The 16,307-nt window shown below is 29.9% G+C and overlaps 2 protein-coding genes across 2 annotated transcripts in view; one reads left to right on the forward strand and one right to left on the reverse strand.

The window, feature by feature from the left end:
* The window catches only part of LOC113389303 (opsin, ultraviolet-sensitive-like), a 367,582-nt gene that overhangs the window by 173,220 nt on the left and 178,055 nt on the right, over positions 1–16,307 (forward strand). The gene's annotated exons all lie outside the window — the stretch shown is intronic.
* LOC113389218 (probable phosphoserine aminotransferase) lies at positions 1,019–15,964 on the reverse strand. Its single transcript, XM_026626279.1, has 8 exons — positions 15,694–15,964; positions 12,044–12,174; positions 11,841–11,953; positions 11,275–11,436; positions 3,318–3,412; positions 2,886–3,055; positions 2,491–2,757; positions 1,019–1,184 (listed from the first exon to the last, which is right to left on the reverse strand). Exons 1-8 carry the CDS (start codon positions 15,748–15,750, stop codon positions 1,079–1,081), a joined length of 1,101 nt encoding a protein of 366 aa, XP_026482064.1. The 5' UTR covers positions 15,751–15,964; the 3' UTR covers positions 1,019–1,078.

Consider the following 16,307-nt stretch of genomic DNA (forward strand, 5'->3'; position numbering starts at 1 on the left):
TAATGCTGAATTAGAAAGACAAATTGATATTATTTTACAGAAAAGAGGAGTTTTGTAATTGAAGAATAAAAACGTTAATATAAATGGCATTTATTTCACTTCATTACTTCTATATCTTCCATCTATTTTTGCGGATTATTAGATCAAATAATTTTTTTAAAAAACAATTTTTTCAAGTCAAGAAAATATTAAAAAGTCAAATGCAAATTTTATTCTTTTACTTGCAAATCTAAATGCGAAGTTTACAATAATAAAAAAAAAAGTTATTAACGAGAACTCATCTTAATTGCTTTTGAAAAAAAGGTCATATATTTCAAGGCCGGGAGTATGTTCAAGCCAAATAAAAGCACCCTATATTATGATATAAAAAACAAAAGAAATCTAATGAAAAATCATCACAATTGAATCAATCACTACAACACATTAAAAATGTGCTTAGCCAGTTTTGAAAAATCTGATTTTTCAATTTTGGAAAAACTGAAAAAATAAAAAAAGTTTTAATAAATATATTCTATGCAAAATCTCGAATTAATCTTCTTTATTGGCTGCACCGTGGCTTAGTAGGTAGAAATTCCAATAAGTAGTTTCTATCAAGATTCCAGGCCTCGGACAGTCTGATGTCAAGCAGTAGTGACATCGGTTTTAACTTGGAGATGGCAATATGGGAAAATAGTCCGGGGTTACTGCATCAAGACAAAAATTATTCCGTATTTCAGAAATTGTATTATTAAATTCATCAAATAGAGGGGCCAATTGTTGGGTTGCTATTTATCCCAACAGCCTAGAAGATCCTTAAGTTCTGATGCTGTTAAAATGAATAAAAATTATATTAACTTCCTGAATATCAAATTTTTCAGGAACATTGCCCTAGAAAAAATTTGGAATTAGTGTACAAATATTCACTTTATAATTTTTATTCCCTAAATAAAGGTTTTATTTACAAACTTTATTTATTTCAATATTGCACTACAAGTTATGGAATGCTTATATATTATTATATAACTAAACTTATTGTCAGTATAGTGATGATCTTATTGAGTCTTGAAGTTTTTTTTGAATAATTATCAATTTTGAATATTCATTTTTTGTGCGTTTTCATAAACTCTTTCATATATTCAGTAAGACATCTGACATTTTCTACGGTTACTGCATTATAAATAGATGCTCGAATGCCGCCAACCAACCTGAAAGGAAAATAAATTGTGTCAAAAAATTATATTTATAAAAAAAATAAGATAAGGTATAGGAACACTTACATAGTGTACTTACAAGAATATAATATATATCACTAAATAAATTATTAGAATATATTATTTTGATTTATTTCTATAGTACATCAATTTAATTTGTTTATGTATTGATCTAGTTCTTTACACAAATTACAATAATGAATTTTGAAATTTTGTTTTTTCGAAAAATTTTGAAATTTGCTTCAACCGTATAAGTAAACTTTCAAAATTAAAAATTATAGTATGGAACCCAACAAAGTTGTAACAAAAAAAATTAGGACTTATTTTTAAAAACTTCAAATATCTGATAATTTGATGTGCATACGTTTAATGTTCATTTTTGACCAACAAATATATTTTTTTTCCTTTTTTCTTTGTATCTCTGAAACTGCTAAACCTGCCTAATCAGAAATTTCATCAATTATTCATTTCGTCACTACAAGTAAAATGTTTTTAGAATCATTCAAATTGAGTACTCCGTTCTCTGAAAAACTGAATCAGGACATCTCTGTCAATAGGAATCGATTTGAACCATTCAAATCGAATGATTCGCGCGCCCGAAATCGTGTAGGAAAAATTGTATCCTCACACACACATTCATCCATTTTTCTAAGGTATGCCAAAATGTTTTGAAACCTTTGAAACGTAAAGATATATAAAAATTTTCATTTTAGATTTTTTTGCGATTACTATAACCTACGCTACCAGAAGTTAAAATAAGCAGTTAAAGGTATTTCGAATTGACAAATCGGAAAGGAGTTTAATCCATCATGACAACATAACGCCACACATTTTTGGCAACTTGGAAAAACTTATTTAGAGTTGGTTGATATGTTTTGTCACATCCACTAAAAAATTGTGAACTTTCACCAACTGATTATTTCTTGTTTCAATCTTTATAAAACTCTTTGAATGGAATTTTTTTTAATAATGATGAGGATATCAAATCGAGGATATCTGATTTAATTTGCTGGTTTGATGTCTACAAAGTGGCCAAAGATTTCTGTTTCAAATGGGCAAAATCTTACAGGATAAATATATTTAGTTACATGTGAAAATTGTCTGAGATTTTGTCAACCCAATACATAATAATATTTAATTCATTATTGTGCATAGTTATTATTTCTTGAAAAAGAAAATAAGCAGTAATAGTTTTGGAAACTAATGTCAACTACGCAAATCAAAAATGATCTTAGTATATATAATTTTAGTAGATTTCAAGTTAGAATAATTGGGCACATTTAATAATCTTTTTACCAACCTGTGTCCTTTCAATTGAAGCATTCCCTTCTGTTGGGCGCCTTTCAAGAAAATTTCTTCCAGAGCTTCATCTCCACCAGCTCCACCAACTCTAAACGGTACATTCATCCTGCTGCGAACATGTGGTTTTACTGGACAACTATAAAAACCATCAGAACTATCTATTAAATCGTATAGCATCCTGGATTTGGTGGCAGCATTCTTCTGCATTCCTTCGACACCTCCATGGCGTTTGATCCATTCGAAGACTCTGCCCATTACATAAATACTGAAGAAAAAAAATAGGGTTTTATATAAAATAAAATTCAAAAAACCTGTTGAAAAACTAAGAATAATAATTTTCTGCATATTAATCTTAAATTTTTCGGCATCATCATCAAGTATATAATTTCTTACATGAATGTTGGAGGCGTGTTGTAGATCGACTTTTCTTTAGCCATTATCGTGAAATCAAATACTGAAGGACATTGAGGACTTGGTCTTCCTAATAAATCTTCACGAACAATAACCAAAGTTATTCCTGCAGGTCCAATATTTTTCTGGGCTCCAGCGTATACTATACCATACTGAAAGAAATAAAATTTCCAAAATTATTCTTGTGAGTAAACTTAGAAACATAACAATATAAGAATGAATAATTAACCAAACTAAATTGACACAAGAATAAATTCCAATTTGAAATAATAAAAACTAAAGTTACTTTGTGCCATTACAACCTTGTCGAAGATGGTCTAAGTCTAAAAATTACATGAAAATATCTTTTAAAAAAATAAATTATATAGCAGTTTTATGTATCATTTGAATTCTTTTATAAAACTATTTACTTACTTTTGTGATATCAAATGGACGTGAAAGAATATTTGAAGACATATCGCAGACTAGTGGAACTCCTTTAGTATCAGGAATGAATGGAAATTCAACACCTGAAAATATTAAATTAAGTTTTATAAAATATTAAATACAATCGCCATTTAATTCTATAAGATGTGCTAATAAGATTAAAAAAATTCTTCTGTAAGATATTTTATAGAATAAAATATTAAATATAATCCGGATTTTGTTCTATAAGATAGCTAATATGTAACATAATGATGATGTTTCTTCATCAAAAAATCTTTGCTAGAAAAAATTTAATTTATCTTATTTTGCAACTAAATGAATCTGATTAATGAGTTTTTATATTTTCCCCACGTTTCAAGTCATTCTGAATCGTTTGAGACCAAAATTGGAAAAAGTGAGTCAAAATTTTAATTTTTGGTCGACGATTTCTCAAAAACCGCTGCACTGATTTTAAAAATTTAAAAGTGATTTAATAAAATTAGATCTAGGGACATTTTGATTAGATTCATTCCAAAACGACAATTTGCCTTTAATAAAATGGATTTATTAAACCTAAATTACATTTTTATTAATCGTCATTTAAAAGAAATCGGATTTGATACAAAATCATTAGTCAATATCAAATCATTAGTCTAAGAATTTAATAATATATACAATTTGTTTTATTACAGTATGGATTATTTCATTTTTGGCAAAAGCAAGTCCAACCGTTCCGAAGATGCGGCGCAAAAAGTGCCAAAAATGCTAATTCAATTGCTGAGAGAACGGAATGTCCGATTTGATTGATTCAAAAAACACTATTTGTATTGACAAAATAAAGAACTGATAATTTTTTAAAAATTAAAATGCCAGTTGGTGGACAAAAATGATCATTAAACATATGCACATCAAATTATCAGATATTCTATGGATATTTAAAAATAAGAACAAATAAGTTCCGCGCATTGATATTTTGTCTGTTAATAATAAGTTTTTCAAAGTTTAAAAAAAAATTAGAATTATTCTTAAAAATATTAATTTTCGGTACAGGAAGTACCAGCAATTTGCCTTAAGACACGATGTCAAGCACCACTAGATTAATTTATACATTTACATAATGGAAGCAAAAATGCTATTTTATCTGAAAAGCCGAATCTCATTTGTTTTTATTTATGTTAATTGTGTCCTATTGAAAATTTCATTCAACTTGACTTAAGGGGAAGCCTGCTTTAGAGGCTTAAAAAAGAGATTTTTGAAGTAAAACTTCTTTAGGCGCGACTAGGGTGTAAAACCGTACAAATGCAACGGAAGTGAGTTACGGCAGATAAGAGTCGATAAGATAAGAGTCAAGTGCCAATCATTCATCATTCGCTCTCGATGATTTGTCTATACGGGTCGATTGCGATTAGTTGTGTATGTGAATAGAAATCTGTCGTATGCGTACCGGACCGGCGTCAACGTTCCGATCCGAAAATTCCGATATCAATAAGAAAATCGACATAGATAAATAAACATTTTAAAGTTACATCGTAGTACAAAATGTTGATTTAATGAAAAATGACGAATCAGAAGAATATTTTACCCTGTTCCTTGAAAACAACAAAACAAATTAAACATTTGTTCTAAACGTAAGTTTATTGATTAGAAACTATTTACTTCCCGTAGGGCAAGTTATAGTAATCGCAAAAAAAAATCGAAAAAGAAAATTTTCATATTTCTTTACGTTTCAGAGGTTTCTGAACATTTTGGCATACCTTAGAAAAAATGGATGTATGTGTGTGCGTATATGTGTGTGTGTATATGTGTGTGTGCGGATACAAATTTTTGACGACGATTTCGAAAACACCGATCAACCGATTTGAATAATTCAAAAAACATTCGATTGGTATTGATAAGGAGACGTGCTGATTAGTTTTTGGAAAAGGCAGTTCTAGCCGTTCCAAAGATACGGGGCAAAAAATGCCAAAAACAGTAACACAGTTTTTAAGAGAACGGAGCGTCGGATTTTAATGATTCAAAAAACATTTTACTTGTATTGACAAGATGAATTGTTCAAATTTTTTAGAAGGCAGGTCCAGCGGTTATGGACTCTCAATAAAAATAAGTTAAAAAAATATCATTTGGCGGACCAAAATGTTTATTGGACACATGTACATCAAATTATTAGATATTTTATGAAGATTTTATGTACAACACATTGTACATTCTGTGTAAATTTCTATGGGTTCCGTACCAAGATTTTTAATTACGGTACGGGAAGTTCCAGCAATTTGCCTTAAGGCACGATGCCATAAACCATGCATACACCACACTTGTTTTTGTTTTGGATGGAAATTGTGACCTTCATCTTTCCCGCCAAATGACACCTGCACGCTCGTGACACATCGGCTAAATGCTTGTACCCGGCATATTATGAAATACAGTAAACCCTCGCTTTACGCGGCAAGTGCGTACCGTGCAGTATGGGAACCGTGCTATAAGAAACTCGTATTTAACATACAATTCAGGCTAATTCGTAGTGCGTTGTATGGAACCTTACATAGTGCAGTATGGGATCCGTGCTATGAGAGACTCACAGTTGGTACAAATCGCACCATTTTTATCGCGCTGTATGGAGACCAAGAAATACCACTTGAAGTAGGAGTAATACGGACGAAATGACATGTAGGGCATTGACACGATTGACACCTTATTCAAAAATTGGCGCGACGCAGTAGTCAGCTCAAACGTGTTCTTAGGCGGCTATTATATAAACAGGCATATCTAAAAGATAAAAGTCAATAACAAAATTTACATCAATACCCTTTTGCACAACGAACTTATGGGCTGTTGACCAAATACCGTGTAATAAGAAGTCCGTGTAATCGGAGGGATGTCGGATTTTTAGCTCCGTGTAGTATGGGAACCGTGTATCCAGAGTGCCGTGTAAAGCGAGGGCCTACTGTATATTTTAACGAAAAAATTTGAGAAGAATGTTGAAATATGTAACAATAAAATATGAAAGTTTTGTTTCAAAAAATATTAATTTCCTTCTTAAAAATTCCTCAAAAAAAGCGATTTTTTGAAACCTCTAAAGCAAGCCCCCCCTTTAAGACAAAATGTTATTTAAAGCTAGATTTTTGATTGATTTTTTTTTATTCATTTAAATTATAATAAAAACATTGGTTGACAGCATAGATAAAAGAAGAGTTGACAGTTAACAAGTAGAGATCGTTAATCAATTTGAAAAAGCGCGCCAATTGTTAAATGTCAATGCGATTTGATAAGTGTCTCATCTTTCGACAAGCATACTCTATGCTTCAAATGTCAAATAATAAATGCATATTTAGTTGAAATCTTTATCATAACGAACAAAATAGTTGATTCAACTGGATTCTAAGTAAAACACGACTTTCAATGAATTAATTAACGATGTCAAAAGAAACAGTTATGTCTATGAATGATCAGGCAATTAAAATTGAACCGCCAGAATATTCAGTATATGAAATTAAATACGAAATTGAGGGTGATTTTGATGATGCTGATGCTATTGTTAAATCTGAATCATGTACTGAGGATGATGAAACTTGTTCAGAAAGATTTGTGAATTCCGAAGTCACTATAGAAGAAGAAGAACTCAAACAGGATTTGATCGAGACATCAACTTATGAATGTGACATTTGTAATCGATCATTTGCAGAATTACATCATTTGAAAGAGCATATGGTCGATCACCAGCCTAGTAATAGCAAAGAAAGCCCTTTTAAATGTGAAAACTGTTCTAAGACTTTTGAACTATTAGAAGGATTGGAATCACACACATGTACACATCTTGGTAAACGTTCCTTAAAATGTGAAATATGCGATAAAGTATTCACACTATCAGGTAATCTGAAAAGGCACATGCTTACGCACAAAAGAGCACCCTCCCATGAATGCTATATATGCCATAAGACATACAGACAATTACCTCATCTGAAAAATCACATGCTCTTTCACAGTGAAGTACGTCCTCATGAATGCGGCATATGCATAATACATACACAAAATCAAGTGATCTGAAACGTCACATCATGCGCATGCATAATGGACTATGCCCCTATGAATGCAGCATATGCAATAAAACATTCACACTATTAAGTACTCTGAAGAGCCACAAGCTTGTTCACAGTGGAGTACGACCGCATGAATGTGGTATATGCAATAAGACATTCACACGAGCAGGTACTCTGAGAAAGCACATGAAAATACACAAAAGAGAAGAATGCGCTCATGAATGCAATATATGCAAGATGACATTTGCACAGGTAGATCATCTGGAAAGACACATGCTGATTCATGACAGTGAGCATCCAACATTACAAATGTGAAATATGGGATAAGGGATTTACTCGATTGAACCTTTTGAAGAAACACATGGCATTTCATACCAGAAATGGGAATGAAAGTCGATGAATCATCACTGAATGAGTAGGAACTCCAAATAGGATTGTTCATATTGTTATGTTTGATATTAAGATAATTAAATCTGATATTATTTAATTAATGTAAAATTTGTTAATAAAATAAGTATAAATTTATTGATAACTAATTTTGTAAATAGTTTAATGTCTTAATTACTGGATTATAGTTAAAAAATCATCAAAATATGTAAGATGTATATATATATATATATATAATATATATATATATATATTATTATACCTATATTACCTTATTATACCTATTTACATATTTTTTAAATATGTATATATATATATATATATATATATATATATATATTGATGAGTTATTTAGAATCGGGCAGTAACACCAAGTAATTTTTTTTTTTTTTGTTACTTAGTGTTACTGCCCGATTCTAATAACTCATCAAAATATATCAACACCAAACTCACATACTTCAAAATTATATATATATATATATATATATATATTAGGGTGGTCCTTAAAATGGTCATTTTCGAATTTCCATGCTCCCAGGGGCTCAAATGGTTCCAAATAGATAAAAAACAATTCTCTGAAAGTTTTAGCTCTTAATATTAACGTTTAGATAGAGCGCAATTCAATAAAAGTTTTGTATGGAAATAGCATGACAAATTTTTCAAATATAGTATCTGCAGTGAAGGTACAATATCTTATCACCTTGGATATTTTCACTCAAAATAATTGCTTCAATAATCTTGCACATAAATTTTATAATATCGTACAATTTATTAATTGTTTTCAGTAATAATAATTTTAAATTACATTTTTCTTAATAATAATTCGATATACATTATTAATTATTTGCATGATATTTTGGAATCTCTTGAACCACTTTAATTCTAGATGAAATACGATTAATTTTAATTTTAGTGGAAATGACACTCATAAAACTACTTGATTTAAATGAAAAAAAAAACAGACCCTCAACAGTATACACATTTTATAGCTGACTTTGAGCACTGTAAAACCCCACGGAATATTTAATTAACTCTCCGTCGGTCGGAGTGGTCTGGTCAGACTTTTTTCGACTTCAATTTAAAATTTCTTGAAATTGACTTGAAATTTCTAGACTTCAATGAAAAAATCAGGACGAAAAAATGCATGGTCCAGCCAAACTACTCCGACCGTTCGAAGGTAAACAAGTGGGGCGCTTGGCATCGTGCCTTAAGACAAATTGCTGGAACTTCCCGTACCATAAATTATTATTTTTTTAAAAACAATTACCATTTTTGAAAAAAAATTACTTCGAAAAAATTAGATTTTTGAGAAACTATAAATTTGACAAAACATAACTTTTGTTTGAAAAAAATTTTTTTTTCGATAAAAATTTTTTTTTGAAAAAAAAAATGTTTTCTTCATTTTGACATATTTTGGAAATTCTGAACTTTTTTCGGATAAACATTGGTACGGAACCCGTAGAAATGTAAAAAAAAATTATACTTATTATTAAAATCTCTATAAAATATCTGATAATTTGATGTGCATATATCTAATGATCATTTTTGACCGCCAAATGGCATTTTTTTTTTACTTTTTGCATTAGATCTCTGAAACCATTGAAAATTTGATCAATTCTTCATCCTGTCAATACAAGTAAAAAGTTTTTTGAATTATTACAAACGGACGCTCCATTCTCTTAAAACCTGAGTTACCATTTTTGGCACTTTTTTTCCCGTACCTTCGGAACGGTTAGACCTGCCTTCGCCAAAAACTAATCAGCACGTCTCCTTATCAATACGAATCGAATGTTTTTTGAATTATTCAAACCGGTTGATCGGTGTTTCCGAAATCGTCGACGAAAATTTGTATCCGCACACACATTCATACACGCACACACACACATACCATTTTTTTAAGGTATGGCAAAATATTCAGAAACCTTTAAAACGTAAAGATGTATAAAAATTTTCATTTTCGATTTTTCTGCCATTACTATAACTTGCCCTACGGGAAGTTAATAAATATCCGACCGACGGGGGGTTAAATGTAACACCTCGTCGATAGATGGCTTCAAATACAACAATTGAATCTCGAACAAAATAAAAAACGACTTTACTTTTTCATATCTAGCTGAATATTATTCCTAGGACACGTTATAAAACACCGATTTATTAAGATTATAATTTTGTTCATCACATGATTTTCATTAAAATGTATATTTTTGGAAATATATGAAAAACGCCAAAAAAAACGAACTTTTAGTAGCCAGTAAGTTAAAAAGTATTTGTTTTTTGAAAAACATGTCATCCACCGTGGACTCTAAATAATTTTCACTTTTGAACTTGAGAATAAGATGAATCTAATTCCAAAATTTCATACAAATTAAAGCACAGTACAAAAATTCAGACCCAAAACGATCCATTGGCTTGAGTAAATATTCCGTATCCAATATGAATTTTTTACACAATGAAACTTCTAAATAATTTTTTGAATAAGTAATTTTTTTGTATTGTGATTTAGTAAAGTAAGGCAAAACACGACTGCATTAGTTAAAAAATAATAATCTGTCAAATTGAATTTTAGGCTAAGTTTGATATGTGCAGTCACTGACAGACGCATGTTGACTGTAAATCTTATATTATTTTAATTTTTGGCACATCTCAGCTGCTTTTCGGCAATAATAATTTAGACATTACATTTTTCTTATTCATAATCATTAATATTCTAATAGTGTCTTAGCTCATTTATACGTGAATTGAAATAATTGGAAAATGACAATCTTCATTTGTTTTTAATGTCAAACAATGCCTCAAATATTTTCAATATCAATCAATGATAAGCGGTTTTTTGTAATTTTTTCCATTTATTTCTACAATTTGACTATATTTCTATAACTCAAAAAATTATAAAAAAATTCCTTTTTTTGCTCCGTATCTCCGAAACGGCTAGACGTGCTCTTGCCAAAATCTAATCAACACTTCTTCCCAATTTTTGGATCATTCAAATTGAATGCTCCGTTCTCTCTAAAACACTTTTTGCTTCGTATCTCCAAAACGGCTGGACTTGCCTTCGCCAAAAACTAATTATCACGACTCCCTATCAACAGGAACCGAATATTTTCTGAACCATTCAAATCACACACACACATTGCTAGTTACCTGCGAACTTCGGAAAGAGAAAGAACGAATGGGACTTCACTCATTTAAGTGATATGCGTAATTTCAGTGCAAGAACGATAACATTCTAGATCCTCCTCCCACTATGTAAAGTCAAACGGTGGTCACCGTGAGGATCAGAGGCAAGGGAAAGGCGAAGGTTTTATTTGGTATTATACCTAGTCACTATTGAGTCCAACGTACCCACATAAAAGACCAGTCTAGGATGCATAAAGGCATTTTCTTCGCTATACAAAAAAACACACACATCCATTTTTTAAGGTATGCCGAAATGTTCAGAAATCTTCAAAACGTGAAGATATGCCAAAATTTTCAAACTCGACTTTGGGACGATTGCAATAACTTACCCTATGGGAAGATAAAAAAGTTAAAAGAAATTTCCTTACCATCTACAGTTTCATTAGCACAATAATACACGTAATCTGCATTTGGGTCCAAATTCCATGTAGATTGGTCGGGAATATCTTGATATTTTGGCATTTTTGGAATAACCATGTTGACTTTACCATATTTTGCTGCTTCTTTGGCAGCTTTTGCAGACCAAGACCCTGGAATTTAAATTAAATATTACGAATTATAGTCAAAATATTGCGAAGATATCCCAATAGTTCCTCATACTCTATCTTTTTAACCTATATTGCTATGATTTGAAATTAATGAGGCAATTCCGCCAAAACAGAGCCCAGAACATAGCGTTGTCATGGTACCGCTATGCTATGCTTGTTGCTGTGCAATCAGGCGTATTTTACATATAAACAAGCAAAAAAGAATGTTATGATAACTGCACCATCGGAAATGCAATTATATGTGAAATATGCCTGATCGCACAGCAAATAGATAAACATTTCCATAGTTTTCACCACCAATGAACAACATACATAGCGTTGTCATGACAACGCTACGTTAAGGGCTCTGTTACGGCAGAATTGCCGCATAAATTTATTTATTTTACCTGTAACAACATAATCTGCAACTCCAGTCTTCAAAATATTCAGAGGTATGGCTGCAAACATTCCTGTACCACCTCCTTGCAGGAATAATATTTTGTAATTGTCTGGTATTTGTCTGTTGAACAACAAGATCATATAAATAACACCAATGTAAATTATTATTTTATTTTAGGTTTTAGGTAATTAATACTTGAATAATGCTCACAATAATTCTTTAACTGCATTTTGTGTATCATCGTTGATTTTCATGTAGTCTTTTGACCGATGGCTCATTTCCATTACACTGATTTTTGTTTCCCCATAATGGACCAATTGCTCTTGCACTTCAAGCATCACCTTAAAAAATGTAATTTGAAATATATAATAAAAATATAATTTTCAGATTATTACCCAAAGATACAAGAAACAAAAAAAATATATATATACTAGATGACCGAACAGACGTTGTCCTGTACCCACGTCTACAATTCAAAAGTATCAAATTTTTTAATTTCTTATTTTATACTTTTTAATATGCTATTTGATGTCCTGCCTTTGTGATTCATTTATGGTCTTAACATAAGCAGTATAAAAAATTCAGAAAAAAGTAATATAGTATCTGCGGTAAAAAAACAATATCACATTTAAATTTACCACACAACATAATTGCTTTTCTTAATCTCGTTCCATATATTAGTTGCTTTTTGGCAATTATAATTTCAAAAGTGCATGTTTTTCCTAATAATTTAATAAACATTATTGCTTGTGTTCAAATATTAGGTAAATTTTAAAATTTAGTCCATATGAGCACTTTTCAATCTAAGATCAACTTGCTAAATACTCCTTATCCAATGCCAAACAAATGAATTTTTGACACAAGAATCAAATTTCTAAATAATTTTTTTAGATAAGTAGAAATATTTTTTTGTATTGTTAAATAATTTAGTAAAGTAGACCAAGATGCGACATACATAAAATTAAAAAAATAAAGAATATGCAATTTTGGACTTATTGCATTATTTATTAAACTAAATTATACTATTTCATCTACCAACATTTACTGTTGACTGTATCTTATATTATTTTAATTTCTGGCACATCTCAGATGCGTTTCGGCAATAATAATATAGATATTACATTTTTCTTGTATATTATATTCTAATCTATCTATCTATCTAGGCTCATAATTTCAGTTAAATTCAATTTTAAGTGAATTGAGATTTCTATCACATAACAGTTCAAATGCTCTCAATGTCAAACAATATTAAGTGTTTTTTATAATTTTTGCCATTTATTTCTATAATATTACTATAGTTCTTAAATTAAATCTTAAATTTTTTTTGACAAACTCTAAAAAGAATTATCAAAATCCGAATAACCGTTTAGGAAAAGTATCGAATCATACACCCGTACAGAAGAATTATATATATATATATATATATATATATATATATATTATTAGGGTGGTCCTTAATATGGATTTTTCACACTTTCAGTTTTTTATACCCCAATGCTATCAAATAGATTTAATGCATACTATTTATCATTATAGTGTATTAGATATATACTTATTTTAACTTTAATATAGTATGAATGTATTTTAATGTTAGTTCCATAGAAATATAATTAAATAATAATAATTATTTTGATTACAAATAATTATCAAACAAATTGATATATAAAATAAATAGAACAGGTATAAAACATGGGACGCATGAATTAATAATATGATTGCTCATTCATATCAATAATAAAATTTATAAAATAAAAAAATTAAAATAGTTGTATTTGATAATTCAATAAATACTTCAACAACTACATGATGAAATCTTCAATGATTATGGCCTGATTTAGTTTCAACTTAAACGTTATCTTTTATTTGCAAATTGTGAAATTTTGCGATTAGATTGTTATCGGTGATATTGCAAATTATTTGCATTATTATATAACAAAACATTACTAAGAATTTAAGTAAAGTTATACAAAATTATTTAAATTTAAACAAAATTATTGAAATTATTTTGATTAAATGAATGGTACTGGTAACTATATCAACAGATAACTGGCAACGAAACTTTCAATTTTATCATAAACTGATTTTTATTAAAATCTAAAAAATGTGATTTTCAATATACATCATGCATGGTGATTGTCCAAAAAACGTTCCCCATCACTCCAAACTTTAATGGCTTGTATGATAAAAACAACCTAGTATAAAAGTGAAAACTCCTCACTCTGGCAACCTGCATCAGGCAGCAGCGATATCCATTTTCATTTGAAAATATAGATCAAAAGTATGTTTTCAATTGAAAATAAGCCCATTGCGATGTAAAATGAAAATGGGACAACTCTTACACTATTTTTTCCTGAATCGAGTAGCAGTTTAACTTAGCCCACGGACCTGCCCTAGGGCAGTACAACCCTTTGTGATAAAAACACGTTTTGTAAGTAAAAACTCTTTCAGACAATGGACTTTATCACCATTCACAAATTTAATAAAATCGTCAACGATCAATTACTAACGGCCGGGCTTATCTGTACCAAAAACTAATCAGCACGTTTTTGAATTTTCAAAAATGATTCAAACGATGATCTAAATGATCAAAATCCTTTGTGAAAACGTGTACGAAATTTTTTACACTTTTCTGTCAATCGCAAAAAAATGGCTTGGCCGACCATTGCGCAAAACTAACCATCAATAGTACTCATTGAGATACATTACGTTTTTGAGAAAATCTCGATGAAAGGTCGAAAATCTGTTCACATACACATACACACACATACATGAAGTGAAGCCTGTATGTTTGGATACAATTTTTCGCCCACGATTTCGAGCGCACATATAAACCGATTTGAATGGTTCAAAAAACATTCGATTCCTATTGATGAGAAGACGGGCTGATTAGTTTTTGCTGAAGACAGGTTTAGTCGTTTCGGAGATATGGAGCAAAAAAGAGAACGGAGAATCCGATTTGAATGATTCAAAAAACAATTCACTTGTAATGACGAAATGAATAATTGATGAAATTGTTGGTAAGGCAGGTCCAGCGATTTCGAAGATACATAGGAAAAAGTAAAAAAAAAATATTTGGTGGTCAAAAATGAACATAGGACGAATGCATATGAGTACTATTTTTTCGTTACACATTTGTTGGGTTCCGTATCAAGATTTTTAATTTTTAAAGTTTACTTATACGGTTCAAGCAAATTTCAAAATTTTCCGAAAAAGAAAATTTCAAAATGTTCAAAAATATACAAAGTTTTATACTTCAAATATAAATTTTAAATTTACAATTCAGTTTCAAAATGTACATATTTTAAATGCGTTTTTCTAATCGTATGAAAAATATCCTCAGATGGATTCATTCATTCACTTCATGCTAATGTAATTTTCTCAAGAGTTTTGAGCGATAATAACATTCTTAAGCTTAAATTTAATTAACACATAACTATCTAATATGAACTAAATATAATTGCATTTTGAAAAAAAATTAATTTTATAAGAGGCTTAATGTCGGCGAGTTTAGATAAAAAATGTTCAGATACTTCATTTTTCGCAGATAGTAAGTAATAAAATAAAAAACAGAAAATTTCATCGAAAATTTTGCTTGGAAAACAAAAATGCTAAAATAATAATGTAATATTATGTAATTAGATTTAAAATAACTTGGTAAAGTCATGTGGTAAAGGTTGTCAGAACTGTTAACTACCTCATGAACCCATTAGGTTAAGTCTTCAACAAACACCTTATAGGACTTGCAAGGTTATGATTGCTATTGAAATAATAATTTAAAACAATAATAATAATAATAAATTGTTAATGAAGATGAAAATAAATGCAAATATTATTAAAATTATAAAATAAATGGCACTCACCTCTTCTGGGAGTTTGGCGGGTCCTGCCCCAAAATTTATCACATTATTATTCGCCATGATATCCAATACTTAATTTGATGCCAAAATTTATTTATTACCACTACACTGACTTTAATTAAATTTTAACTATAAGAAGTGACTCGAAATTTTCAAAACAGTTATAAAACATGTGCCATCACAGACAATTTTAAGATATTGAGTAAATAATTTTATTAAAAGTAACACTAATATTTAAAAAAAAGGAATAATTTTATGTTTAATGTCTTTCGAATGCTGGAAGACAACTGAAATAGTTTTTGCAGCAGCCAGTGCAGTGGTCGGTGCGCTTCTTCGTCAATGAATAACCCACAGGTTCTCAATCTTTGATTTGTTTCAAAATCAATTGTATAATAAACGTTTATATTAAGTTCCCGAAGGAGAAGTTTATGTTTTCATAAAAAATCCGATTCGCTAATTCTACGTTCTCTCCACGTTTCAAGCCATTTTGAACCCAATGAGACCAATTTGGAAAAAGTATGTGTGTGTATGTGAACAGATTTTTCACCGTAAATTGGCGTTTTTGTCAAAAACAGCTAGACCGATTTCAAAAATTTAAAAGCCATTCGATGTATAGC

Source organism: Ctenocephalides felis, unplaced genomic scaffold (genome assembly GCF_003426905.1).
Source record: "Ctenocephalides felis isolate EL2017-DRISC unplaced genomic scaffold, ASM342690v1 CF-g0.4_SCAFFOLD_03573, whole genome shotgun sequence".
NCBI classification, from domain to species: Eukaryota; Metazoa; Arthropoda; class Insecta; order Siphonaptera; family Pulicidae; genus Ctenocephalides; species Ctenocephalides felis.

Coding starts and splice junctions, on each gene's coding strand:
- LOC113389218 (XM_026626279.1), bottom strand. CDS start 15,750: ATGGCGAATAATAATGTGATAAATTTTGGGGCAGGACCCGCCAAACTC. Junction 12,175..15,693: donor CCGCCAAACTCCCAGAAGAG/GTGAGTGCCATT, acceptor ACATTTTTTAAG/GTGATGCTTGAAGTGCAAGA. Junction 2,758..2,885: donor AACACGCCTCCAACATTCAT/GTAAGAAATTAT, acceptor TTTTTTCTTCAG/TATTTATGTAATGGGCAGAG.